Genomic DNA, 24,052 nt, shown 5'->3' on the forward strand with positions numbered 1-24,052 from the left:
TTAAATAGAGAAGTCAAGCTGTTGCCTACCTAGAAGCCATCACTTTACTGACTAGTGTTCATGGTAATTGAAGGTATTCTGCATGCTACCAGAGGAGAAATGTACACAAACCCAGCTACAAACCCTTCGGTCTACAATGTTAATGTGCCTGCAAGATACATTGGTGTTATAGTGGCACAAAGCTTATGACAATAACCAACTACTATCTGATTGGTTTTAAGGTCAGTTCTGTAAGATGGAACCCATGCCTGACATTGCTTGTGTGGCCAAGAACATGAGACTAGAAAGGCCATGGACCTAGGAGGAAACCAAAAACTATTGCTCTGCTAAAAGAGCATAGCAATAAAATGACTTCTAAAGACATTCTACTATACTCAGACTAGTGGATTGTTCACCCATTATTAGAGAAGCTTCTACCTGCAGTAGATAAGAATGAATCCAAAGACCCACAACTAGACAAAGCAGAGAGTGAAAGACCTTGGAACACTCAGTCCTAAGTGGATGTCTCCATCAAATTCCTTCCTTCAGGGCTCTTGGAACTATGTAGAAGAAGAGGTGGAAAAATGGTAAGAGCCAATGGGGATGGAAGACACCAAGGAAACAAGGTGGTCTCTACATAGCAAGACCAATGCACATAGGAACTCACAGACACTGGGGCAGCATGCATAGGGTCTGTGCAGGCCTAAACCAGATCACGTCCCCGTGCTGTGCGGGGAAGCAGACACAGCCCCATCTCTAACCCAGAAACTCTCTCCCAATGGATAGCCACTTGCAAGGGAAAACTTATTTTTCTTTATAGGAGTCTCGCTGGGTACAAACCACACTTAAGGGTAGGCCCCAAGCTCAGCAGTTAGATGACCAACACAAAACAAACTCAATGGTATTTTTGAAGGATTGTTTCTTTGTTCTTTCAGGGGGTTTTGTTGTTGTTTGTCTCATAATGCTTTGTCTGGTCTCCCCAGCCCCTACCCTTTACAGGTCTTTGTTTATATAGTATGGTTTCTGATTTTGTGTCTTGTGGATTTCTATGTGTGCAAATGTGCCTCTGTCTATATGTCTTGTGCTTTTTCTTTGACTCTGTTTTTTTCTATTAATTTGTTTTTATTTTATCTATTTTTTCTTTTTCTTTCTTTTTGAGACCTTTGTTTAATAATGAGAGAGCAAGAAAAAATGTACATCAGATAGGAGCTGGAAGAGTTGAGGGAAGGGAAACCATAACCAGAATATATTGTATGAAAAAAGTCTATTTTCAATAATAAAAACAAAGAAATGTCTGTTGTACCAAGGTTGAAAAGCCCTGACCTAAGTAAGTACTAGGCACATAACAAGTGTTCAGTTAAGTGTTAGCTGTCCTCATACAAAGGAGTACGGTACCTCAAAAGATTATGTCATAAAAATTTGGAGTTAATCAAATGGTTGTAGTATCATGTATGTTTTGGAACTGAAGTGATCCACTTCATGTGTAGACTTCATTACTTGTTTTTCAGGATCCAATGAGAATGTCAGAAGTTTAGCTAAGAGATCAAGTCAGAGAACAGGCAACCTGGGACTTACATTGTTTGCTCTCAAGTGTTATAAGTGAAAAACTAGTACGTATATGTCCAACAGGCTGAATTAACTAACCAACTACTGGTATATGTAATTAATATTTTCTAGAGTGTGAGAAACTAACAGTAGAACAATCTATTTAGTGTGTACCACTCTGCTCATGCATGCAGAGAAGAACAGTGTACCAAGTCCAGGAACAGTGCATCCTTTATCACATTAAGCACCCAGTAAGTTTTAAAAATAGTAGACAGAATACAGGAATGGCTGCATGTGCAGTCAGCTGTGACACTTCCTCTAGTGCTACCTGAAGTCTCTCTCACTGTCATGTACGTAATTGCTTGCATTTCACACCTTACCATGAGCAGAGTATTGGATTGGAGGCAATTAGAGGCTGATATTCAGCTTCATCTCCTGCATTTTTTAAAGTTTCTTCTTTACATGGTGCTGCCTATCATATGTGAATAGTGTTGATAATTTTGCATGTAATTTCAGTCTGCTGACACAATTTGCTTTCAAAAATGCTTAGTAGAGCTCAAGGAAATCTTTCCTATCAAGATAGCAACATTTTGCTCAAATTTCCCATTAACTGCCCTGAATACACAGTTAGTGCTCATTTTCCAACAGTGGCATGCATTCATGAGGCACAGTGTGAGAAGTAGGAATTTGGTAGAGCAGAGAAAATTATAATCAATTCATTCATTTAACTGCATGTTGATGCACAGTAATGACAGGACTTTTCAAAGGCATTCCAACTGTTTGAGTAAATAGCGGTAGCTTTGGGACAGTGGGAAGAGCCTGGGCTTTAGAGGCATTAAATTTTTGCTAGGGTTTGGGATAAACTAATCTGTTTCATTTCACTTTCAAGAAGTTGGAGTGTCTGATATAATGACAATTTCTATAATGTAGCATGTGTGCATAAAAACTAAATACCAGCTACATGCCACACAGTGTGTTACATGCAAGGGGTACAGCAGTGATCAATGGAAGCAGATCTGTGGACAGCAGTTGATGCCAGTATTGGTAGAGCTATCCTCTGAAACAGGACCTTCTGGGGACCACCAAACCTATGAAGTAGAGAAGATTATAGGTTCAGTGTTGGATATGTTACCACTGAGATTCTTATGTGAAGCAGGTACTTGGATCTATGATAGGGAAGAACCACCAGGATAGATGCAGTTATTTCATGATTAACATGTGTTAGTCCTCCAAGTAATACCCATGCTATGATTAGGGGAAACCAATCTAGAAGGTAGCCATGAATATTCTTCAATACTTGCCTGTTACCTATGCTTTTTGAACTACTAATTCTGTACTATGTATATTACTCCTTATTCCCTTCAGTTCATGAAGTACTGATAAACTAGTAAGCTTTATTTATTTATGGCCCCAAAAGAAAAAAACAAGCTCAGTTGATCGTAGTTCCTTGGAGAATCTTAGATCATACAGTTGCTCCCTATACTTACCTTCCTTCTGGCTGGGTGATGAGCGAGGAGAGCCAGCGTGCTAGCACAGAAGCTGGGCTTCGGAAGCATGCAGCGCTTTCAGCCCTGTGTTTGCCTGGGCAGTAGCTAAGACCTACAAGACCTGTCCTTGCATAGTAGGAAAGGAATTAGACCAACTGCTGATGAAAGAGGTATAGAAGAATTTGTAGACATACTGGGTTGCTACATAGAGCATAATATGCTGAAAATAGAAATGCATAAAATAGTATGTGATCTCAAAATTGCAATTAGTATGGTGGAGGCAGCAGGTTCCCACCACAGTCACCAAGGCTCCCTGCTTCCCAAACACAGGATACAAGATCAGTGTAGGTAGAACACAGGAATCAAGGGCAGTGGGTGTCAGAGAAGGAATTAATGGTGTTAAGAGCAGGTTGTGGGGCATTTCTTATCTTGGTTCCAGTTGTATGAGTTGAAGGTGGAGAGCATTAGCAGAGGAGTCAGATATCATGCTTAGATTTTGAAAAGGATCACTACATGCTATAAAGAGAATAAGCTTTAGAAAACCAAAAGAAACAGGAAAGCCAGAGAAATATTGGTGGCTCAGATAAAAGTATCAGCAGTAGCTGAGTTGAGATGTTGGATTCTGAACAAAATTTGAAAGAAATTTTGATAAAATGTGTTAAATAATTTGATGTTAATTGTGAAGGAAAAAGTAACTGGTAACTCCAAGTTTTTTTTTTTTTTTTTTTTTTTTTTTGGTTTTTCGAGACAGGGTTTCTCTGTGTAGCTTTGCGCCTCTCCTGGAACTCACTTGGTAGCCCAGACTGGCCTCGAACTCACAGAGATCCGCCTGGCTCTGCCTCCCGAGTGTTGGGATTAAAGGCGTGCGCCACCACCGCCCGGCAACTCCAAGTTTTTGTCTTGGTTGTCTGGAAAGACAGTTGACCCTGTCTGAGATAAGGAAGACTGGAGGACCAATTTAGATAGAAGAGGATTAATTATGTACATAAATGGCTGGCCCCTCTGATTAGAAAACAGCACCTATTTGCTGGGAAAGGTGGAGTGTGGTGCATGAATTCCAAGAGGTAAAACCCCTGCCCTCTTTGAAAGGAACCTGTGGTCATTCTTTGCCAGGGAAGATAGGACTTAACTACAATTGGAATTTTAAATGTGAAAGTTTCAAGGATTAAGTTAATAAAAATAATGCTATAATTTCAAATAGTCCTAATGGAATAGAGATAAGGGAAAAATGGCAGTGGAGGTATGAGTGGATCACATTCTTAGATATATATCAGTGTCCTCCATGCCCAGCCCAAGTGAGATGACTTCTAAATACTGAGTTCACTGATTAAATGTGCTAATTAAAGTTCAAATGATACTTACTAGTGAGTATTTACATTTTTCCCATTCCTAAAGTATTAAAATATTGAATTTTACCATTAAATATAAAGTTTCCCTCTAAGTAGATTTACCATGGAGTATTTTTATTACCAAACTCTTTTCTTCTCCTGGATGTACCCATATATTCCTGTTCTTTCTCCAGATCATGTGCTTAGTAGAGCTTGCACTTCAAGTTGTGTTAAGAAGTTTGAACTGGTAAACTGGAGAGCTTTAACAATGCCTGACATCTTGCCTCCACACGTACCCACACAAGTGTGCTCACATACACATATGCATACATATACACTTCCTCCAACACACACAAAAAGAAAAACTATAGCATCTCAGTTCATCACATTCAAAACTGAAAGCAATCAAATATTCATAGAATGAATTTAAAAACCACCTCTTCTTACAAGACTGTTATATAAGTAAGTCTCCTAGACATTATATAGAAGTAAAATAAGCCAGAAACTGGACATTTTAATCTGTGGTCTTCCTCTAGGTGCAGTTCTTGGTGGTGGTGGTATTGACTGGAATGGGATATGACAGCTTTCTGGAATGATACAAATATCATTTATCTATATGTAAGTGGTGGTACAATGGTGCCATTGAAAATTCAGTTGAACTATACATTTTAAATTTAAATATTCTACATTGGACTTCAAAAAAACAACAAAAACCCTTAAATGTAGAAATAGTTCTGTGGTTGACACAATATTGAACCATCCTCTTGAGACAGTGAGGACCACTAAATTAGGGTAAAAACAAACAACAACAAAACTTTCCAATTTTTTAAAAATGTAAAATAAAGAGAAAAGAATTTTGGAGGTGCCAATCTGTTTACACCAGGCCTTGTTTTTCCTTCTGCTGGAGATGGTCGTAGATCAGGCAAGCAGCTATAGCTGAAGCTTGTAGCCCTGCAGTGGATCTCAGCTGAACGTCAGTCTCAGTAAGGTATGGGCAGCAGACGGGGACCCTGTGGAGATCAGTTGTCATGGGGACTGACTTTCAGATGCTGACAGAGATGGGAAAAACTGCATTCATTAAACATACTACTTTTGCTGTGGGTTGGTCTTTCTGTACACTGTGAATATATGTTGCTCTCATTGGTTGATAAATAAAGCTGTTTTGATCAATAGCCAGGCAGAATAAGGTTAAGGGGTACATTCAAACTTAAGATGGAGATAAAGAAGGGTGGAGTCTAGCAAACATGATCCAGCCATCCAAGGAACAAGATGTTAGAGAACCAGTAAGCCATGGGCCACATGGCAATATAGAATAATAGGAATGGGTTAATTTAAATGTAAGAGCTAGCTAGTAATAAGCCTGAGCTAATGGTCAAACATTTATAAGTAATATAAGCCTCTGAGTGATTATTTGGAAATGGCTGTGGGATGGGATGGGACAGAGAAAAGCCTCTGGTTACATACAGTGCCCACCATCTGGTGTGGATCCACATAAGATCCAAGAAAGCTTTAAAAAAAGGTTCTGAACACATAGAAACAGAGCTGCACTGGTCTTTCTAGTCTCACAGTCTCGTGCCAGCAGCAGTGTTAGTGCCACATCTCCCAACAGCTGCCTGCAATATAGAGCCAGCCACCAGTCACCAGCTGCCATGAGCTAAGGAGCATGTCAGGTTTCCACAGTCTCACACAGACCTTGGTACAGAAAGACTAATCAGCCACACACTGAATGATGGATTTAGCTTTTGCTCATACAGAGAAAAGGTTAAAGATACACAATAAAAAGAGGTCCAGACAGAAAAACCTCTGAAGAGGTTCCAGTGTGTTTTATAATGTGCATAGGCTTAAGAAAAATAGATTACAGAAAGAAAGAAATAGTTTAAAAAATAATATAATAAAGTCTTTAGAAAAAGAAGTAAAATAATAAAAATGAATAAATCACATAGAATAGGAAATACACAGGAGTCTGGATCTTGTATAGTGTTGTGCTGATTTTGAATGTTTTGATGCTGACAAGCAAACAACAGCTGCTGAGAGACGTGGGATTGAGAGAGAGACTGGTGAAATACACCAGCCTAGATGTTTTAAAAATGCCTTAACTTTAAAACAGAAGTCAAAAAATATATTTGTAAAATGGAATTTAAAAGATGCATTGCTTTGGAGAAGCAGCTTTGATTTTGTTTCCACAGAAAACAAGAGGCTGTGGATTTGTTCCAGGTTAAGATGGATCAAATTTGATCAAGGGAGACCTCCTGAACTTTGACAGATGATATCTATCAATAAAGATTATAGCTGGTCTTCCCAGGACTTGGCCATTATTTCAAATTTTCTCAGGGTCCCCATAAGATTACCAGCACCTCCAATCAACAGGAATTAGTCTAGAGAATTATGCCCAAATTCCCAAGATGTTATTTATGAATGTTTGTTTTCATTTAAAAGGGGTTAGTTATAATTGGTTAATGGTCATATTCAATCTCTTTCTAAAGAAGAAAATGGGATATGATATAGAAATGATGTGGGGAAAAGGGTAGATTATCATGTTAAAAAAAGGTAGATTATTGAATCCACTCTAATCCAAAAAACAACTGTAAATCTTAAAATATTTTACATTGGTATGGATTTTGGTTTATTGATACAAATTTAAGGTCAATTTTGTTATGCTGTATATATATTTCTATTCTTGTTTAAGGTATTATGTTTATGCAGCTCATTTAAAAATATATATAATTAAAAATACAGATTAATAGTCATCTATAATAGTCAAACTTATAGTCATATTAGTTAGGTTTTTGAGGTGTACAAAGATATATTTCAATTAGATAGGTAATCTTCAAACACTTCAAAGACCTACAGAATATGGCATTTAAAATGTTTTAAGAACTTAAACTTTTCCACTGCCTGGATGCCTCCCAAACAGATCAAGCTAATCAACTGTCTCACTTATCCAGAGGGCCTGATCCAGTTGGGGGCTCCTCAGCTATTGGTTCATAGTTCATGTGTTTCCATTCGTTTGACTATTTGTCCCTGTGCTTTTTCCAATCTTGGTCTCAACAATTCTCACTCATACAAACCCTCCTCTTTTTCACCAATTGGACTCCTGGAGCTTCACCTGGGGCCTGGCCGTGGATCTCTGCATCCGGTTCCCTCAGTCATTGGATGAAGTTTCTAGCATGACAATTAGGGTGTTTGGCCATCCTATCACCAGAGTAGGTCAGTTCGGGTTGTCTCTCATCCATTACCCGGCACCTGTCCTCAGTGCATGAGCTGGCTGTTTGGAACCTGGGGCTTATACAGGGACACTTGACTCAGCCTGGGAGGAGGGGACTGGACCTGCCTGGACTGAATCTACCAGGTTGAACTCAGTCCCCAGGGGAGTCTTTGCCCTGGAGGAGATGGAAATGGGGGGTGGGCTGGAGGGAAGGCGGGGGGTGGGTGGGAAGGGGAGAGAACAAGGGAATCCGTGGCTGATATGTAAAATTAAATAAAATTATAAAATAAAAAAATAAAAACAAAAACAAACAAACAAACAAAAAAGAACTTAAACTTTTCTCGACAGTGAGACATGTCTGCTCCTGGCAGCACTAATTACTTCAAAGAAGATGATGGGCATTGAAAAGATTTCTTATGGAGTTTGCTTTCAATGTGGCAAGGCTAGCCATTTGGGCAAGAAACTGCTCTTGCCTGGACTGCTTGACAGTATCCTGTATAAACTAGACATGCAGAACCCACAGGAAAGTGACTTCTGAACTTTGCCAAAACAAGGCAGGTGGTCCTTCAGGTTCCTGCTTCACAGAAGAAACTGCCAGACATTCTACAGGATACAGAGGAAAGCAACTGATGAACTTTGCCAATATAGGCAGGACAGTCCTTCAAATTTCCTACTTCACTGAGAAGTCTGCCAGATACTCTAGGCCTATAGGCTGAATGAAGATGGATGTCCCAATGTTACAAAAGAACTTTGGGTGACTGTCCAGGCAGCCAAATTTATGTCATTTCTAGAGTTTTGGAAGTTGCTTGCAATGCACTTCCTGTTTACTTGGGAAAATATCCTCCTGGGGTTTTTGATGGAGTTGAAGACTAGATAGTTATAATTATAGTTTTTCTTAGTTACCATAAAAGATAAATTATAAATGAAACTTTAGACTCACAAAAATAGGATAGATGATAAAGTATTTTCTTTAATTTTGCCAAATACAAATAGACTAGATATTGTAACTGTAATTCCTGCTTGATAACTGTTTTGTTATATGTAATTTTACTATGTTAAAGTTAAAATCTTACTTTTTGATTAGACAGAAAGGGAGAAATACTGTGGGATGATCTTTCTGTATGCTGTGAATATATGTTGCTCTCACTGGTTGACAAATAAAGCTGTTTTGGCCAATAACCCAGCAGAATAAGGTTAGGCAGTACATTCAAACTGAAGTTGGAGATGAAGAAGGGTGAAGTCAAGCAGACACTATCCAGCCACTGAAGGAACAAGATGTCAGAGAACCAGTAAGCCATGGGCCATGTGGCGATGCATAGATTAATGGAAATGGATTAATTTAAATGTAAGAGCTGGCTAGTAATAAGGCTGAGCTAATGGCCAAACATTTATAAGTAATATAAGCCTCTAAGTGATTATTTGGAAATAGCTGCTGGACAGGACAGAGAAAAGCCTCTGGTTACATATTTAAAGACCTGTGGTTCATAATGCTGAGACCATAATGGACTTACTAAGAACACAGCAAGACTTAAAAATTATTCCCAGAATGTCATACCCTTATCTCAGTAGATTCACAGATGTAATGATTAGGAATTGTTAAATACATATATTAGGATAAAACTGTATGGAATAGAGCCTTTCTTGTAAAGTGATACATCTAAAAGTGTACTGATTAAAATTGTAAGTCCACAAAAAGACCCTGAACAGCAGCATACTGAATGGTGAGATGTGCTCTGGAGACCATGGTTTAGGTCAGGACTTGAATGAAGTAGGCTTGTAAATGCTTCCCAAGATAAACAGTACATTGTGACTTGATATTTCTGAATGTAAGCAGTGGCAGTGAAATTATAAATGAAGGAGTGAATAATCCATTATGTAGAAAATAGCCAGTGAAAAAACAATGACCAAAGAACAGTAGAAAATAATGGTATCCATCACAGTCATTCTAGGTCTGACAGAGAAATTTACTTTAAGGATCACCCAGCCATGCCCTTGATGAATTCAGGGATGTCACTTATAGACACTGTCTTTATAACCAGTTTCTACTAAATATTTATTATTGGGTGAAAGAGACCCCAGGAACTGAAATGCCAAAGTGTGTGCTGGATGATGGGGGATGGAGAATTTGCACATCACCCTTTGGGGCATACTGACTGTCTCAGTAGGTGGGGCAGGAGCATGGAGTTTTGAGTGGAATATGTTTAATCATTCCACTTAATACTTTTCCTTCAGGATTTCATTTCATGTCAGGTGACTGTACATCAAGCTCAGTGATGAAAGATTTAAATGAGGATGCTTACTTGCGGTTTTTGATTATACCCATAGAAGCCTAAACAAAATACAAAATTACGGCAAGCAATTTTGGTGGAAAGTCGGGACTGTTTAGAAAAATCAGTCATATTAGGTGACAGGGCCTGAAAGCAATATGATATTGTCAAATGACGTAGGGCTCCATGATTTATGATTTATGATAGTTCAGGTTTAGTTCTTCCTGTGTTTGACTTGCCCTTACAACAATGTGTCATCTTTATGGTGGCATTTCTGGCAAAATTTGGAGCCAGTGATAAACTTGGAAATTGTCAGTTTGTGGGTTGTAAGAGAAGTTGTGGCCATCAATGATCTTCTACCGAAGGAAGCAGTGAAATGATGAGAAGCCCAAAGTATATCCAGAGATGTTTACATCATGGATGCCAATGAAGAGATCTGTCTCTAAAGTCAGGCATGTGTACAGGTGGTACACACCTGTAATTCCAGCACTTGGAAGGTGTCTTAGTTAGGGTGTCTATTGCTGTGAAGAGAAACTAGGACAACAGCAACTCTTATAAAGAAAACATTGAAGTGAGGTGCCACTCCCTATGAACTTATAGGGGCCAATTACATTCAAACCACCATATTCCACTCCTGGCCCCCATAAGCTTGTAACAATATCATAATGCAAAATGCATTTAATCTAACTTCAAAAGTCCCCATAGTCTATCACAGTCTCAACAATGTTTCAAAGTCCAAAGTTCAAAGTCTCTTCTGAGATTCATGCAATTTCTTAACTGTAATCGCCTATAAAAAAAAAAAAAGCAGATGACATGCTGCCTACTTATAAAGGCAAGGATCTACATTACCATTCCAAAACACAGGGAAGGGAGCATAGTGAGGAAATACTGGACCAAAGCAAGACTAGAAAACCAGCTGGGCAAACTGCAAACTCTGAATGTCTGATGTCAAAATGCTCTTCAGATTGCCAACAGAAGTGCAGCACACTTCTTTCTTTTGGTCTGGTTCTACCCCATTAGCAGCTTTCCTTGGTAAGTATCCCATGGCTCTGGCATATCTAACATCTTGGATTCTCCAATGCAGTCCAGGCTTCAACTTCACAGCTTCATGCAATGGCCTCTCTAGGCCTCTATTCAGGGACACTCCTGACATATGCCTGGCTTTTATTTTTAGTCATGGGGGCAAATTCCATAGCCTCTTTCTTCTGTCCTTAACTCTAAAGCAGAACCACATGGCCAAAGCTGCCAAGTTCTGCTTCCTGCTGAGGCTGGAAAATGGTCCCCTAGTTCAAGTATATCTTCACCAGCTTTCTGTTTTTAATGGTTTCCTTCACTGCCTAAGCTTGGCTGTCCTGAAACTGGATCTGTAGAACAGGCTGACCTCAAACTCAGAGATCTGCCAGTCTCTTCCTTTTTAAAGGAATTAAAGGTGTGCACCACCACACCTAGCTCTAAATTTTTCTTTAATTCCTTTTCACAAATTTAGCTGTGTGGGATATTGTCCTGAGGTCACCACTCCCTTTATTTATAATACTTTCCATTTCTTAATCTGTTTATCTTGTTGAATAGACTTAGATCTATTCCTCTTTCTGGTACTCTTTTTCTCCTCAAATGTTTTTCCTTGCTCAGTTTGCTCCTTTTCATTATATATCTTCATTAGAAGATTAACACTAGTAACCACACAACAGATTCTATACTAGGCTGTTTTGAGATTTCCTCTGCCAAGAGAATTAATTAATCAAAACCTCTCCACTTTAGCCTCAGGGAACCTTTTTGGACAATGGCAAAAAGCAACCACATTCTTCACCAAAATATCACAAGAACTATTTCTAGGAAACATACTAAAATTCTTCTCCTCTGAAACCTCTTGAGTGAGCCACCCACATTTCAAATCACTCTTAGCACCACTGTCTTCCATGCTCCTACTGGTGTGGCCCATTAAGCAGTGCTTAAAGCATTCCACCGCTTTCCTAACTCAAACTCCCAAAATTTAAATTCCTCCAAATAAAAGCATGGCAAAGCCTTTCACAGCAATACCCCCACTCCTGGTACCAACATCTGTCTTACTTAGGGTTTCTGTTATTGTTAAGAGATACCATGACCACAGCAACTCTTATAAAGGAAAACATTTAATTGGGGTGGCTCACTTACAGTATAGAGGTTTAGTCCATTATCATGGCAGGAAGCAAGGCATCATGAAGGCAGACATAAGACGAGAGTAGCTGAGAGTTCTTACATCTTTATTCACAGGCAAGAGGAAGTGGTCTGGGGCATTGGGTGTGACTTGGGCATATATGAGACCTCAAAGTCCACCCCCACAGTGACATATTTCCTTCAACAAGGCCATATATACTCCAACAAAGCCACACCTCCCAATGGTGCCACTCCCTATGAGCTTGTGGTGGCCAATTACATTCAAACTACCACAGAAGGCTTAGGCAGAAATATCCTGAGTTTGAGACCAGGCTAAGCTACATAAGGACACCCTGTCTGTTTCTGTTTCTGTCTTTGCTGTCTCTTCTTCTCCTCTCTCTTCTTCTCTCTCTCTCTCTCTCTCTCTCTCTCTCTCTCTCTCTCTCTCTCTCTCTCTCTCTCTGTCTCTCTCTCTCTCTCTCTCTCTCTCTCTCTCTCTCTCTCTCTCTCTCTCTCTCTCTCTCTCTCTGTGTTAATAAAGACAAAATGCATATATTAAACCTAACAAGTAGGTTAGAAGAACTTAAGAAATTCTGAGTTTAAGTTGGTTAAATGGCAGACTGCAGTGATTTGATGGATGAATTCTAGATAAGGGAATAAATAGTAAAGATTGATTTCACATTCAAGAATTTTAACTCCAAGGAGAAAACAGCTGTTAGCAGCTCCTGTGTCTCATCCAAACGAGTCATACATCAAATTCCCTAGTACCTCAGAATGTGACTTTATTTGGAAATGGAGCTATTCAGATAAAAGTAGTTAAGGTAAAGTCATTAGAGTGAGGTGTAGCCCAATATGATCAGTACTTTTATAAAAGGAGAAATTAAGACGAGTATTGTGTGAACATAAAGATGGCAGCCAGCACACCAAGAAGGGAGGGCTGGACATATTCTCAGAATGCTCAGAAGGGGCTGCCTGTACTGGTTCAACATCAGACCTCCACCCTCTACAACTCCTGATGCAGATCCATTCATTGTTTTAACTGACCAGCAACCCTAGAGAATAAATACAGTGGTGAAGGAGGTATTTAGAAAAACAGAGGGTTTGAGAAATAAGGTGAGAAGAAATTAAATGTATTTTCATTTTAAGAATGAAACAAAGATAAAGGGAGGATAAAGAAGACTACAGAATAGTCATACCACCCTAAGTTGGGGATAGAGGGGTAAATTTTATTTTCTAACTGTGAGTATTTTGTGGGTTACAGGTATTTGTGGGCTATGGTGTGGGTGCTGGGGACCTAACCTGTGTCCTCTGCAGGGGCAGGAAGTGCTCTTAACCTCTAGGCCATCTCTTCAGCCTCTATAGCCAGGGGATTTTAAGCCTATGGTCAGCAACTTACAGTAAGTTACAGCATGTCTGCATGTACTCCACATATATATAATTTATTCTAAGTTCCACCTACTCTTCCTATTTTTTTCCTAATTCCTACATCATCCTATTTGGTTTTTGTTTTAACTGAGAAAATTCTTATTCATTTTACTTACCAACCACAGATCCCCCTCTCATCCCTCCTCCTGCTCCCTCCCAGATTTTCCCTCCCAACCTACCTCCATCCCCTCCTCTGAAAAGGTAAGGCCTCCCATGGGGAGTCAGCAAAACCTAGTACATTCATTTGAGGAAGGTCCAAGCCCTCCCCCCCACACACAATAAGGCTGTGCAAAGCATCCCACCATAGGTAACGGGCTCTAAAAAGCCAGCTTATGCACCAGGGATGGATCGTGACCACACTGCCAGGGGTCCCTCAAACAGACCAAGCAACACTGCTGGTCTAAAGTTCATGAGTTCCCACTAGCTTGGTTTGGGTGTCTCTGTAGATTTCCCCATCATAATCTCTCTCTCTTTTTTTTTTTCAAGTTTTTCGAGACAGGGTTTCTTTGTGTAGTTTTGGTGCCTGTCCTGAATCTCACTCTGTAGACCAGGCTGGCCTGGAACTCACAGAGATCCACCTGGCTCTGCCTCTTGAGTGCTGGGATTAAAGGCATGTGCTACCACCACCCAGCTCCCATCATGATCTTGATGCCCCTAGCTCATAGAATCCCTCTTCCCTCTCTTTGACTGGACTCCTGGAGCTTGGCTCTGGATCTCTGCATCTGCTTCCATCAGTTACTCAATGAAAACTCTATGGTGATAGTTAGGGTATTCACCAATCCGATTACCAGAATAGGCCAGCTCAGGCACACTCTCCAATATTGCTAGTAGTCTAAGCTGGGGTCATCCTTGTGGATTCCTGGGAACTTCCCTAGAACCAGGTTTCTCCCTATCCCCATGATGTCTCCCTCTATCAAGATAAATCTTTTATTGCTCTCCCACTCAGTCCCTGTTACAGCTCAGCCATCCCATCCCCTTATGTTTTCATCCTCCATCCCCTATCCTCTATTGCCCCCCCTCACCCACAGTTTACTCAGGAGATCTAATCTATTTCCCCTTCCCAGGGTGATCCATGAGTCCCTCTTAGGGTCCTCCTTGTTAGCTAGCTTCTCTGGAGCTGTGGGTTGTAGTCTGGTTATCCTTTGCTTTACATCTAGTGTCCACTTATGAGTGAGAACATACCATGTTTGTCCTTCTGAGTCTGGGTTACCTCACTCAGGATGATATTTTCTAGTTCCATCCATTTGCCTGCAAATTTCATGATGTCATTGTTTTTTTTTTTTACTACTGAGTAGTACTCCATTGTGTATAAGTACCACATTTTCTTTATCCATTCTTTAGTTGAGGGGCATCTAGGTTGTTTCCAGGTTCTGGCTATTACAAATAATGTCCTATGAACATAGTTGAGCAAGTGTCCTTGTGGTATGATTGAGTGTCCTTTGGGTATAAGCCCAAGAGTGGTATAGCTGGGTCTTGAGGTAGATTGATTCCCGATTTTCTGAGAAACTGCCATACTGATTTCCAAAGTGGCTGTACGAGTTTGCACTTCCACCAACAGTGGAGGAGTGTTCCCCTTGATCCACATCCTCTTTAACATAAGCTGTCTTCAGTTTTTTTTTTTTATCTTAGCCATTCTGACAGGTGTAAGATGATATCTGAGAGTCATTTTGATTTGCATTTCCCTGATGACTATGGATGGTGAGCAATTCCTTAAATGTCTTTTGGCTATTTGAGATTCTTCTGCTGAGAATTCTCTGTTTAGCTCTGTAGCCAATGTTTTAAATTGAATTGTTTGGTATTTTGATGTCTAGTTTCTTGAGTTCTTTATATATTTTGGAGATCAGCCCTCTGTCAGATGTGGAGTTGGTGAAGACCTTTTCCCATTCTATAGGCTGTTGTTTTGTCTTATTGACCATGCCCTTTGCCTTACAAAATCTTCTGAGTTTCAGGAGGTCCCATTTATTTATTTATTTTTATTTTTATTCATTTTTACATAACAACCACAGATTCCCTTCTCATCCCTCCTCCTACCCCCCCACCTTTTCCCCCACCCCTCACCCCTCCTCCAATAGGGTAAGTTCTCCCATGGATCAAAAACTGAGAGCAACAAATGTCTGTGCTACTGGTCTTATATTTAGGAAGTGGTCTGTGTCAATGTGTTCAAGACTACTTCCTACTTTCTCTTCTATCAGGTTCAGTGTAACTGGTTTTATATTAAGGTCTTTGATCCACTTGGACTTGAGTTTTATCCATGGTGACAGATATGGATCTATTTGCAATCTTCTACATGTTGACATCCAGTTATGCCAGTACCATTTGTTGAAGATGCTTTCTTTTTTCCATTGTACAGTTTTGGCTTCTTTTTCAAAAATCAGGTGTTCATAGGTGTGTAGATTAACGTCAGGATCTTCAATTCAACTCCATTGATTTACATGCTGGTTTTTATGCCAATTCCTAGCTGTTTTTCTTAGTATAGCTCTATAGTAGAGCTTGAGGTCAGGGATGGTGATGCCTCCAGAAGTTGCTTTACTGTAAAGGATTGTTTTAGCTATCCTGGGTTGTTGTTTTTTTTTTTTTTCCATATGAAGTTGAGTATTGTTCTTTCCAAGTCTGTGAAGAATTGTGTTGGGATTTTGATGGGGATTGCATTGAATCTGTAGATTGCTTGTTGGTAAGATTGCCATTTTTATTATATTGGTTCTACCTATGCATGAGTATGGCATTTCTTTCCATTTTCTGATATCTCCTTCAATTTCTTTCTTTAGAGACTTAAAGTTCTTGTTATACAGGTCTTTCACTTGCTTTGTTAGAGTTACCCCAAGGTATTTTATATTATTTGTGGCTATTGTAAAGGGTGATGTTTCTCTGATTTCTTTCTGGGCCCATTTTTTTTAATTTTTAATTTATTTTATTTTTCTTTATTAAGAAATTTTCTACTCACTCCTCATGCTATCCACACACACACACCCCTCCTTCCTCCCACCCCCAGCCCTCTTTCCCAAGCCACCCCACATCCCCACATCCCCCAAATCGAGGACTCCCATGGAGAGTCAGCAGAGCCCTGCTCACTGAGCCTAGGCAGGTCTGCTGTGGGATGTTCTGTATGGCAAATGTGTTGCTAATTAGTCAATAAATAAAACACTGATTGGCCATTGGCTAGGCAGGAAGTGTAGGCGGGACAAAGAGGAGAATAAAGCTGGGAAGTGGAAGGCTGAGTCAGAGAGACACTGCCAGCCGCCACAATGAGAAACAGCATGTGAAGATGCCAGTAAGCCAGGAGCCATGTGGCAAGGTATAGATTAATGGAAATGGATTAATTTAAGCTGTAAGAACAGTTAGCAAGAAGCCTGCCACGGCCATACAGTTTGTAACCAATACAAGTCTCTGTGTTTGCTTGGTTGGGTCTGAGTGGCTGTGGGACTGGCAGGTGAGAGAGATTTGTCCTGACTGTGGGCCAGGCAGGAAAACTTAAGCTACAAATGGTGCCCAACATGGTGGCAAGAGTTTCCACCTAAAAACTGAGAAAAAAGATTCTAAAACGGAGCTAAAAACAGCTTCCTAATTGTCTCTCTCAAATGAGCGGCAGCTGCCAGTTTCAGCTACTGGTGGGTTCCTAGAGTGCGTGCTCAACCTGCAGTATGGCGGGAATGAGGCCTCTGCAAGTGGCACATTAAGCTACGTGGTGGATTTAGCCTTTGCTAGTACAAAACAAAAAAGGGTTTCTGGGCTACTTGCTGCTTGGATAAAAGCATAGACCCCCCCCCATAGCTCCCAGAGCTGGCGGTAAACCACAGCCATGTTGGGAAGCTGAGGTGGGCGGAGCCAGCAGCCACAGCTGCTGCAGTTTAAGGCAATAGATTCACAATAAGAAAGATTCAGATGTAATAGTTTACAATGTGTGTAAAAGATACGTAGGCTTGAAAGAGACAAAAAAGGTGATATATACAGTTATAGAAACAAATACATAGTTTTAAAAAATAAAGTCTTTAAAGAGACAGTAAAGGTAGTATATAAAATAAGCCACGTAAAAATGGATATTACACAGAGAATCTGCATTGTGTTGTCTTTGGGATTTTTAACTGCAGGAAAACATTTGATTGTAAAAGCTGTTGAGTTAAACCAATATATATATTTTAAAGATACCTTGACTTCAAAATTTGGATATAAGGATGTGTTGCTTTGGAAAAGAGTCTCTTTTGTTTCCACAGAAAGTCAGAGGCTATGGATTTGTTCAAGATTAAGATACATCAGGTTTGACCAGCCAAGACCCCCTGAAAGGTCTCCGATGACACCATGGCCCAGATGATCCAACATCCAGAATGATTTGAAGGCAACTGGCTCAGATGATACACCCTCATGGACTATTCTATAATTCTAAAATTTTCTTTGTATCCCCATAAGATACAGCGCCCCCCTCCAGCAGGAAGTAGTAAGAGAAGCTATGCCCAAATTCCCAAATTATATGTAATTTTACTTTGTTAAGGTTAAAACCTTCCTTTTTGAAAAAAAAAAGAGGGAAGTGCTGTGGGATGTTCTGTATGGCAAATTTGTTGCTAATTAGTCAATAAATAAAACACTGATTGGCCATTGGCTAGGCAGGAAGTGTAGGCGGGACAAAGAGGAGAATAAAGCTGGGAAGTGGAAGGCTGAGTCAGAGAGACACTGCCAGCCGCCACGATAAGAAACAGCATGTGAAGATGCCAGTAAGCCAGGAGCCATGTGGCAAGGTATAGATTAATGGAAATGGATTAATTTAAGCTGTAAGAACAGTTAGCAAGAAGCCTGCCACGGCCATACAGTTTGTAACCAATACAAGTCTCTGTGTTTGCTTGGTTGGGTCTGAGTGGCTGTGGGACTGGCAGGTGAGAGAGATTTGTCCTGACTGTGGGCCAGGCAGGAAAACTTAAGCTACACAGGTCCAAGCCTCTTCCCACTGCACCAAGGCTTTGCAAGGTGTCACACCACAGGCACCGGATTCCCAGAAGCCTGCTGGGCCCATTTATTATTTGTATATAGGAGGGATACTGATTTTTTTCAGTTAATCTTGTATCCTACCATATTATTGAAGGTATTTATCAGTTGTAGGAGTTCCCTGGTAGAATTTTTTGGGTCACTTATGTTTACTATCATATTATCTGCAAATAGTGAAAGTTTTACTTCTTCCTTTCCAATTTGTATCCCCTTGATCTCCTTTTGTTGTCTTATTGCTCTAATTAGAACTTCAAGTCCTATATTGAATATATATATGGAGAGAGTGGACATCCTCGTCTTGTTCCTGACTTTAGTGGAATTGCTTTGAGTTAATCTCCATTTAATTTGATGTTGGCTGTTGGCTTGCTATAAATTGTCTTTATTATGTTTAGGTATGTTCCTTATATTCCTGATCTCTCCAATACCTTTAACATGAAGGGGTGTTGGATTTTGTTAAAGGCTTTTTCAGCATCTAATGAGATGATCATGTGGTTTTTTTTTCTTTCAGTTTGTTTATATGGTGTATTACATTGACAGATTTTCATATGTTTAGCTATCCATGCATCTCTGAGATGAAGCCTACTTGATCATGGTGGATATTTTTTGATGTGTTCTTGGATTCGATTTGCCAGTATTTAATTGAGTATTTTTGCATCAATGTTCATGAGGGAAATTGGTCTACAATTCTCTTTCTTTGTTGTGGTTTGGATATCAGACTAACTTTAGCCTCATAAAAAGAGTTTGGCCATGTTCCTTCTGTTTCTATTGTGTGGAACAATTTGAAGAGTATTAGTATTAGCTCTTCCTTGAAATTCTGGTGGAATTCTGCACTGAAACCATCTGGTCCTGGACTGTTTTTTGGTTGGGGGACTTTTAATGACTATTTCTATTTCCTTAGTAATTACAGGTTTATTTAAATTGTTTATCTGGTCTTCAATTTTGCTACGTTATCCAAAAAAAACTGTCCATTTCTTTCAGATTTCCCAATTTTGTGGAGTACATGTTTTTGAAGTTTGACCTGATGATTCTCTGGATTTCCTTGCTGTCTGTTGTCATGTCTTCCTTTTCATTTCTGATTTTGTTAATTTGAATGCTCTCTCACTGCTTCTTGCTAAGTTTGTGTAAGGGTTTTTCTATCTAGCTGATTTTCTCAAAGAATCAACTCTTTTGTTATATTGTTCTCTTTATTTGTATTTTATTGATTTCAGCCCTCAGTTCATTTCCTGACATCTACTCCTCCTGGGTGAATTTGCTTCTTTTTGTCTAGGTGTGCTGTTAAGTCGCTAGTGTGAGATTTCTCCAACTTCCTTATGTAGGCATTTAGCACTATGAACTTTCCTCTTAGTACTGCTTTCATAGTGTTTCATAAGTTTGGGCATGTTGTGCATTCATTTTCATTGAATTCTAGGAAGTCTTTCTTTCTTGATTTCTTCCTTGACCCAGTGGTGATTCAGTTGAGAGTTGTTCAGTTTCCATGAGTTTGTAGGCTTTCTATAATTTGTGTTGTTGTTGAATTCTAACTTTAAGCCATGGTGATCTGATAAGATACAGAGGGTTATTCCATTTTTTTTCTATCTATTGAGATTTGCTTTGTGACTGAGTATTTGGTCAGTTTTAGAGAAGGTTCCATGAGGTACTGAGAAGAATGTATATTCTTTTGTGTTTGGGTGAAATGTTCTACAGATGTCTTTTAAGTCCATTTGAGTCATAATATCTGTTAGTTCCCTTATTTTTCTGTTAAATTTCTGTATTGCAGACCTGTCCATTGGTGAGAGTGGGGTGTTGAAGTCTCCCACTACTAGTATGTGGGGTTTGAAGTGCGATTTAAACTTTAGTAATGTTCCTTTTATATATGTGGGTGCCCTTGTATTTGGAGCATAAATGTTCAGAATTAATACTTCATCTTCATGGATTTTTCCTGTGGTGAATATGTAATGTCCTTCTAAAGCTCCTTTGATTGATTTTAGTTTGAAGTCTACTTTGTTAGATATTAGGATAGCTACTCCAGTTTGCTTCTTAAGTCCATTTGATTGCAAAGTCTTTTCCCAACCTTTTACTCTGAGATAATGTCTACCTTTGAAGTTGAGGTAGTTGAGGTGTTTTTCTTGTATGTAGCAGGACGATGGATCCTGTTCTCATATTGATTCTGTTATCCTGTGTCTTTTTATAGGGGAATTGAGTCCATTGATATTGAGTGATATTAATGACCAGTGATTGTTAATTCCTGTTGTTTATTTATTTATTTTTGGTGGTAGTGTGTATTTCCCTTCTTTGGGATTTGCTGCTGTGGGGTTATTTATTGCCTGTGTTTTCATAGGTGCATCTAACTTTCTTAGGTTGGAGTTTTTCCTTCTAGTGCTTTCTGTAGGGCTGGATTTGTGGATAGGTATTGTTTAAATCTGTCTGTTTTGTCTTGGAATATTTTGTGTACTCCATCTTTGGTGATTGAAAGTTTTGCTTGGTATAGTAGTGTGGGCTGGCATCCTTGGTCTCTTAGTGTCTGCATAATGTCTGTCCAGGACCTTCTGGCTTTCAGAGTCTCCATTTTGAAGTCTGGTGCTATTCTGATGGGTCTGCCTTCATTTATAAGTCACTTGGAACTTTTCCTTTGCTGCTCTTAATATTCTTTCTTTATTCTGTATGTTTAATGGTTTGATTATTATGTGGTAAGAGGACTTTTTGGGGGGTCTAGTCTATTTGGTGTTCTGTAAGCTTCTTGCATCTTCATAGGCATTTCCCTCTTTAGGTTGGAAAATTTTTCTTCTATGGTTTTGTTGAATATATTTTCTGTGCTTTGAGTTGGTATTCTCCTTCTTCTATCCCTATTATTCTTAGGTTTGGCCTTTTCATGGTGTCCCAGATTTCCTGGATGTTTTGTATTATGATTTTTTTGGCTTTAGTGTTTTCTTTGACTGATGAATCTATTATCTCTATTGTATTGTTATGCCCATGTCGCAAGAGCCCCCAGCAAGACCACCACAGAGCTGATACCCAATGCAAAACATACAGCATTTATTGATAACAAGCAAGCCCAGGCTTGGTTTCTGTCCAACACTCTGACTGTGCAGGTGGAAGAGGATGGCCCTAAGCTCTCAGGGTAAGGAGTTTTTAAAGAGAAAAACTGCAAGCAGAGAGGTACATGCCTTTGCATCATATGATTGGATGAAGTATGTAACCTTTGAATTTATTGGTTGGGGGTTACAGTTATCATTTTGGGGCAGGCCTGGACAAGTCCCAGGCTTTGTCCTTGTGCTGCCATGGAGGCTGGCTGGCCTAGCACATACTGACTGTGGGGGCTGACTCAATGGCCCAGGCTCTGTACATGAGCTGACATGGAGGCTGGTTGGCCTTGCATGTTCACATTGACTCATGCACATAGCTTTAAGTTGGTGAGGGGTCCCAGACAGTAAAGAACTGGCTGAACCTTGAGCAGTCAGAGTATGTGCAGAAAGGGAGCTACTGCAAGGACTATGTCATAGCCCTCCCAGAAACTGCTTGCTCAAGTCTCAGGAAACTGAAATTGAAGCTTGATTTCTGAGAAAAGACTGGGCAGCCTGTTATGGCATCTGCTTGGTCCTTTCATTCCCCCCTTGAGTAGTATATCATCTCCAATCTTGGAGATTCTTTTTTTTTTTTTTTTTATAAAAGACTTTATCACCAGGGTAGTAGATTATTTTGGAGACTAATTGGACCAGGACATGAAAGTTTTCCCATTATCAAGGGCAAAGTGAGCTTCCCCTTATATGGTTGTTGCCATCTGCAAGTGTGTCATGGGTGTAATTCAGGGGCTGATGTTGGGATTCTAGCATCCTCAGCTTAGTGGTACCCAGACAGGAATCATCATTTAGTTAAGACATCAATGACATAAGAGCCAACAGTAATTAACAGAAGCACAAGGGCCAAAATCCCTTGTGGCTGATAGAGTTCCTTATCCTGAAGGAACTTGGAAATGAGAATAGGAACCAGTTATTACTTTATCTCAGGTTCCCTATGACAAGAAATTCCCTTTTGATCTAACATTCCAGTGCATGTGTGTGTGTGTGTGATGTTTTCGCTTCTATAATTACTTCCTGCTGATGTTAGGACATTGTTGTCTGGGCCCTGGAAAGCCAGAATGTTAGTCAAAGGCAAGGAGGGAACATGGAAGCATCTTGTTTATTGACCAGCTGAAGAGATGGCATTTATATCAGCTGGATTGGTCCATATCAACTTTCAGCAAGTTCAGGGCTCACAGTCATTTGGAGCAGGTTGTTGTCAGCAAATGATGCTTGGATTGTCTGTCAGCCAAGTGGAAACCTGTTGAGACAGATATAAACTAGGAATAGGAGTTAAAAATTATGAACTTATTGAAATCCATACTGTAGAAAAAGCAGGTAACAGGTATCTGTAAAACAGCAGATAATGCTATGATATAGAGAGCTGAGGGGAGGAGAGATGGGGAGATGGTGCCATGCAGTTTAGGACTGAAGAACTGGTAAGAGATTTTAAGACTCCCTCCCTCTCCCTCCTTTTCTTCCTCTCCCTCTTTCTCTCTCTTGCACATGTGTGTGTCTGTTTCTGTTTGTAGGTATGTGCACCTGAGTGTAGTCACTCAAGGAGGCCAAATATGTTTGATCCCTCTGGACCTGGAGTCACAGACAGTTATGAGCCACCTGACATGGGTGGTGGGTTCTGAACTTGGGTCTTTTTCTAGAGCAGTGTGTATTCTTTTGTTGTTGTTTTCATGTCCCAAGAATATTTATTTAGTTGATTTTTAAATAATTTTCAAGATTATAATATAGTTTCATCATTTTTCCATTTCTTCCCTTTGATTAATACATCTACAATGTAACTCCTGCATCTAACACTCAGGGATCATTTCAGAAGAAGGGGTGAGAAAATTGTAAGAGCCAGAGAAAGAGGGAGTTTGCTGTGAGACTGTGTCTACTAGAGCTGCCAGCACTACACCCATGAAGTCTCACCAACATGGCTGCCTAAACAATGACTTGGACTAAGACAACACCAGTGCACACTCTTAATCATTGTGCTATCTCCCCAGAACTAGTAAAAGTGAGCAATGTGTGGAAGGAGGCAAGTTATCCTTCAGAAAGGGTAAGGAGAACAGGTTCACATCCTGTATGCCCCCTCATATTGCTGTATGAGATGCAGCTACAAGAAAAAGATTCAGGAGTCATATAGCCAATGTAGTCCTAGCTATTATGGTTATTTAAAATTAAGGAAATGAAAATTAAATTAAACCTTTACCTCCCTGGTTTTACTAGCTACATTTGAAGTGCTAACTAGTGGGCCATGGCTAGTGGCTACTTCATGTTGGAGTACCCTGCATTTAAGGTTGCAGTTCCCATTGTCCAGATAGCTTTCTGAGCTTGGTGTAATATGGAGGACTCCCTTTGCAACAGGACACCCTCCCTACCATATTTGAATAGTTTCTCTAGGCCCAGATGCCTGACCTTATTTGGAAGCTGTCCCTGAGACTGGATGCCTGACTTATCTTAAGTGTGACCTTTGTCATAGTTCCTGCAAATGCTCCCTCTGCTGTCCATATGGTAAATAGGTATTGTGCTCCAGCTGTATGGTAGGACCATGCTGTGCTGTCAAATGCAAATTAGGTGATGCCCCAGCCACTGTCCCCATTACTCCGAAATAGAGCTGAGCTATCTCACTGAAGCAGACTCCTGGAAGGCTATTTCCATCTTACTCATAGGTCATACA

At 39.9% G+C, this 24,052-nt stretch overlaps 1 protein-coding gene across 6 annotated transcripts in view; it reads left to right on the plus strand.

Moving 5' to 3' along the window:
- Positions 1 to 24,052, plus strand: part of Orc5 (origin recognition complex subunit 5) — a 168,336-nt gene that overhangs the window by 68,381 nt on the left and 75,903 nt on the right. The window contains exons 14-15 of one of the 6 annotated variants that reach the window (XR_008214291.1): positions 4,876 to 7,546; positions 7,893 to 20,229. The exons of 4 other annotated variants lie outside the window; for them this stretch is intronic. Coding sequence is in view for 1 of the 2 variants with exons in the window: in XM_052719867.1 (XP_052575827.1) it covers positions 4,876 to 4,903 (28 nt within the window). In the remaining variant the exon portion in view is untranslated. Of the gene's footprint in view, positions 1 to 4,875; positions 7,730 to 7,892; positions 20,230 to 24,052 lie in introns of those variants that run through there. One more of the 6 variants, XM_052719867.1, reaches the window with a different exon arrangement.

The sequence above is a fragment of the Peromyscus californicus genome, unplaced genomic scaffold (assembly GCF_007827085.1).
Source record: "Peromyscus californicus insignis strain IS unplaced genomic scaffold, ASM782708v3 Scaffold_6__1_contigs__length_162567912, whole genome shotgun sequence".
NCBI lineage: Eukaryota > Metazoa > Chordata > Mammalia > Rodentia > Cricetidae > Peromyscus > Peromyscus californicus.